The following is a 5,617-nucleotide window of genomic DNA, read 5'->3' on the forward strand; positions in this document are numbered from 1 at the left end:
TTCTATAGCACAATAGGGGTTAAAGGAGAACTATGAGGAAGTCAGCGAACACATACCGTCGCTCGCTCTCTTCTCGATCTCCCTGCAGAGAGCGTTGACTGTCAGTCACCGCTCCCCACAGGCATTCCCCCCTGCCCTCTCCAGCGCTGACTGGAGGAACGGACGGGGAGGAGGCGGGCACAGCTGGCTCTGCCTCTAGAGAGACAGCCAGCTGGGTGGAAATCGATCCATCCCATTTGCAGAGCTCTCAGTATATAGCGGGCAATACCTCGTTATATACTGAGCATTGGGTCATGGGAGGATACAGTATATACTAGTGTGCTCCTGTGACCTAATGCTCAGTATATAGCGAGGTATTGCCCGCTATATACTGAGAGTGCTGCAAACGGGATGGATCGATTTCCACCCAGCTGGCTGTCTCTCTAGAGGCAGAGCCAGCTGTGCCCGCAGGTTAGCCCACAGTTACCCCACTGTTCTCATTTAACCCAAGTTATGGTGGCATAATTATTGCTGACAGGTGAACAGAAAAGATTTGTAAACTGAAAAAGACATATTTACAAATACCTCTTCACCTTTTTCAAAACACAACAGAGGAAAGATAGAAATCTCAATACAGCCACAGAGGCGGAAATACCGCCAGTGCAGCCGGTGCGGCTGCCCCAGGCCCTGAGGCTGTGGGGGGGCCCAGTGGGGTCCGGCCCTGGGCACCCCCCGGTGGAATATGGGGCAGTGCAGGGTCCCGGTGCTAGAATACCGGGGCCCTGCACTGCCAATGTGCTTCTCAGTAAGGGGGTGGGTCCTGTGACTCTCCGCTCCCGGCCGCGTCCCTAGTAACAGGCGGCGGGAGAGAAGTGTGTGTGTCACACGCCCCGCCCCCTGCAGTGCACACAGCGACACCATCTGGCTGCGATCCTTTGATGCTCTGGCTGGGTGAGTCCGAGCGGCTACGGGGGCGCGGGTTGTGTGCGGTTATTTAATTTAATTAGAATAGTGGATTATAATGGGGAACATAACACTGTAATGTTCCCTATTATAATCTATTTCTCTAATTACATGATTACAAACAGGGCCTCTGTTCTGTCAAAGTTTGTGACTATGTAAGAATGTGTGACCGTGTGACCGGGTGACGTGGCCACACATTGTAACATAATCCTGCCCCGCTTTTTCAGGTGTTCCAGGCAGATCGGCATCGCAAATCGTATGTGCAGGAGAACCGATCTGCCCTGGAACAGCTGTTCGGTCCTGAAATGTCCCTTTTATCCGACTTTGTGAGTGCGGTGGAATGTGAGATTGCACTGACAAAGTTGGATATAAGTGACATTTCAGGACCGATCAGCTGTTCCAGGGCAGATCAGTTCTACTGCACATACCATCTGCTATGCCGATCTGCTCTGGAACAGCTGAGAAAGCTTTGGAATGCTTTACCTATTGGCGGTCACACATTCCACCGCCAAAAAACTGGGCGGGATTACTTTAAAATGTGTGACCACGTCACCGGTCACACATTCTAACATAGTCACAAACTTTGAAAGAACACCACCATCAGGGGGGTATGGCCGGTACCCATGCAAGAGGTCTGGGCCTCTTACATGGGTATCAGCTGTACCAGGGGCGGCATGGCAGAGGTGACAGGGGAGGGGGTGGAGGCTGGGCCCCAGCAGCAGCAGGTAAGAAGAGTTGGGAGGAGGTACAGGGACCCCGACAACCAGCCCACCTGGGACCATGCACAGCCCACCATAGAGTCACAGGTGGGCTATGCAGGATCTATGGTGTGCTCTGCAGGGTCTCAGGTAAGTCCAGAGTCCAGCACGCTATTGCAACATTAGAGACCACTGGTGTGTGTGTGTGTGTGGGGGGGTGTTCAGGGGCCTGTGTGATCCGCTCCTAGCCCCCCTGTCAATGCTAAGCCTGATGAAGGTACCCTGTGTGGCCCCAAAAGTGCTTGTTTATATGACAAGGAGCTTCAATAAATGAACATTTGCTTATCCTAAGAAGGATTTTGGTGTGCTGGTGACATCTCTACACAACCCCTCTGAAAAGTCAGCTGTAGAAGAGAGATGGGGACCCCGTGGCATACCTTATCCTGCTGGATGTACGTCCCCTCCTCTCTCGATGATGGGCGCTGGCAGTTAAGTACAAGTTAGGTCATTACGCGCATACGTGATGACGCCACGCACGTAATGATGTTCCCAGCGGCTGACACCGCGTGGAAAATTGTAGCCCCCGAAACACGTTGGCTATCTACTGTTGTTTTTATCATCAGTTGAGTGATTAAACCATTTTGGATTTTCATGGTATGGCGGTCTCATTCTACCCATTACACCAGTCAACAAACGTCACTGTGGGGGGGCTGGTGTGAAGGAGTCTTGAGAGATGGGGAAGAATAATGTTTGTTTACACTTAGGTATTTGTTTATATTTAGAGATTTGTTTATATTTAGATAATTGTTTATACTTAGAGATGTGTTTACATTTAGAGATTTGTTTATATTTAGACAATTTCTGCTAAGTTTAAACAACAAACGCATGCTGGTGTTTACATTGCCTTTCTCATCAGTCTTAGCAACCAGTTGCCATATAGTGCTACCACTGGTTGCAATGGGCAACGAGCCATTTTCCTGTCAGGGCACGTCTCACGCACAAGGCCCATGGTTACTCTGGCACTGGTTTACCTGTCCTCTCCACTGTGGCAGGTAAAACTTTGGTCGTGTGGTAGACTTAGTTGTCACCCACCCAAACTAGGAACACAGAGCACCCCTCAGTGACACTCACCACAGAACAACTCAGCGAACAACGCCAGCCCCCCTCCCCCCCCCCTCTTCTCCCGCTTCCAGCCCATGACGTCACCTCATCGTCACGTGACCCCCCAACAAACTTCTAGCTGCTTTTTTTTTTCCCCCTATCGCTGCCCAAAGAGGAGAGGAGGGGGGCAGGAAATGGCGGCCTGAGGGAGACACAGAGATAGTGTCCCGTCCTCCGCTGTCCCCTACGCTCACACCTTGTGTGCCTCCTCCCCGCCTCCAGGAAATCCCTGACACGCCAGCCGGGCTGGGCTCCCCCAACCCCCTCCTCCCTCCTGCTCACAAAGTTACATTGTAATCCTCACTTCTTCTTTTGTTGTTTCTCGTTGGCTCTGTGCGGCTTCCTTCTCCCCAAGCTGGATGCCCCTGGGAGGCTGTGACAGGCTGGGGAGGCACCATGACTCGCTGGATCCCCACCAAGAAAGAGGAGAAGTATGGAGTGGGTGAGTGCAGGAAGTGGCACGGCTCATGGCTGCTCGTTCAATTGTCTCCAGTGGTGTCACTTTGTATTCCCGGGACTCTGTGCATGGCCGGCATTGGCCATCAGTGCTCGGGGCTCATCCCATTACTGGTGAGCAGAGGAAGCCTGGTCGCTGCTGCAGAACCTCTTATGTGGGAACAGGCCAGTGTGTCCCAGTATTGTGTAAAATATTTATTAGAACACTTCCAAGTACTCTATGGATGGCCTGCATTGCCCATCAGTACATGTAACAGATTGCCCATTTTGTTACTGGTGATCCTGCATAGACATAGGAAGCTTGGTGGCTGCTGCAGAACCTCTTAGGTGGTACCAGGCCAGTGTGGCCCAGGTTTGTCTCACATATTTATTGTGGCACTTCCAAGTACTCTATGGATTACATGTGAGCATTCCCAGTGCTGTGTGGATTGCCTACGTTGCCCATTAGTACATGCAGCAGATTGCTCATTCTGTTACTGGGTGAGCATGGGAAGTTTGAAAGCTGCTGCAGAACCTCTTAGGTGGTACCAGGCCAGTGTGTCCCAGCTTTGTTGTGACACTTGGCATTGCAGGTTCTTTATGAATGGCCTGCCTTGCCCATCAGTGTATGCAGAAGGTTGCTTATCCCATTGCCAGCCCAGTGATCCTGCATGGGAAGTGTGGAAGCTGCTGCAGAACCTCTTAGGTGGTGCCAGGCCAGTGTGTCCCAGCTGTGTCTTCCATGTTTATTGTGACACTTTAGCATCCCCGGTAGTCTTTGGAAGGCCTACGCTACTCCTCAGTGCATGCAGCAGATTGGTGTTGATGATGGTGTTAGTAGTACAGAGTAGCTTTGTTGCTATAGGCCAGGGCTGGCGTATCATTCACTTATTGTTATTTCTGTAAAGTTCATCTCTCATGTTGGGTCCGCACTAGTTTAACTTGCTCTTGAAATAACCAACAATCCCTGGAAAGCATAGGAAATTTGGCAGCTGCTGCAGAACCTCTGGGGTGCAAACTGGTCATTGAGTCCCAGTTTTGCCTTACAGATTGATTGTGACACTTTTAAGTACGCTGTGGAAGGTGTATGTTACCCATCAGTGCATGCAGCTCATTTCCTATGCTCATCCAGGATCACTAGTAATGGCATTTGGGAACTCTTCTCTCACCTAAGATAGACCAGCTCATTATGTCTTCGCTTTGTCTTCCATATCTGTCATAATACTTGTCACGCAGGTTACTTTCTGTCATGGGAAAGCTTATGGTGTTTACGAGCTACTGCGGAACCTCTTAGGTGGGAGGAGAACACAGGCCACATCATTGTGTCCCAGCTTTGCCTTCCATATCTATCATAACACTTGGCATGCAGGGTACTTCCTGTCTGGGGAAAGTTTGAGAGCTGCTGCAGAACCTCTTAGGTGGGAGAACATAAACCAAGCCGCTCTGTCCCAGTTTGTCTTCCATAGTTGTAGTATCTCTTAGCATGCAGGTTACTTCCTGTCCTTGAAAAACATAGGTAGTTTGGGAGCTTCTGCAGAACCTCTTAGGTGGTTGGAGAACATAACCCAGATCGTTCTGTCCCAGTTTGTCTTCCATAGTTGTAGTATCTCTTAGCATGCAGGTTACTTCCTGCCCTTGAAAAACATAGGAAGTTTGGGAGCTTCTGCAGAACCTCTTAGGTGAGAGGAGAAGATAGACCAGATTGTTCTGTCCCAGCTTTGTCTCCCATAGTTATAGTAACTCTTAGCATGCAGGGTACTTCCTGTCTTTGGAAAAAATAGGAAGTTTAGGAGCTGCTGCAGAACCTCTTATGGTGGAGGAACATCGACCAGATCAATGTGTCTAAGCTTTGTCTTCCATAGTTATCGTAACACTTGGCATGCAGGGTACTTCCTGTCTTTGGAAAACATAGGAGGTTTGAGAGCCACTGCAACATCTCTTAGTAGAGGGCAGAAGCTGGACCTGGTCATTGTGATCCAGCTTTGTTTTTATTATTATTATTATTATACAGGATTTATATAGAGTCAACAATTTGCACAACACTTTACAATGTAAGGAAGACAATACAATCACAATTCAAGACAAGATGGTAAAGAGGGCCCATATATAATGTAACACTTACCAGGCAGAATACTTTCTGTAATAGTTTTGTGTGGGCTATAAAGAGTGTAGGATGGAAAAGTTACACTGTAACAGTTGTAGTTTGCATTATAAAACGCATATTGTTATTTCAGTTCAGCAGAGTTCTCATGTAAGGTCTGCACGAGACTAATTCACTCAGTTGTTGGTGCTTTTGGGAGCTGCTGTGGAACCTGTCAGGTGTGGGCACAGGAAGTTGGACTGTTCTGCTCTTGTTACATTGTATCATACCTGTGGCATTA

The 5,617-nt window shown here is 49.2% G+C and overlaps 1 protein-coding gene across 1 annotated transcript in view; it reads left to right on the top strand.

Annotated features, from left to right (window-relative positions):
- The window catches only part of DOCK1 (dedicator of cytokinesis 1), a 373,877-nt gene that overhangs the window by 17,142 nt on the left and 351,118 nt on the right, over positions 1-5,617 (top strand). The window contains exon 2 of the mRNA XM_018561275.1: positions 2,915-3,243. Within this exon, the coding sequence (XP_018416777.1) occupies positions 3,198-3,243 (46 nt within the window). The 5' untranslated portion in view covers positions 2,915-3,197. The remainder of the gene's footprint in view (positions 1-2,914; positions 3,244-5,617) is intronic.

This window comes from Nanorana parkeri, unplaced genomic scaffold, assembly GCF_000935625.1.
Source record: "Nanorana parkeri isolate BGI_ZX_2015 unplaced genomic scaffold, ASM93562v1 scaffold2, whole genome shotgun sequence".
Taxonomy (NCBI): domain Eukaryota; kingdom Metazoa; phylum Chordata; class Amphibia; order Anura; family Dicroglossidae; genus Nanorana; species Nanorana parkeri.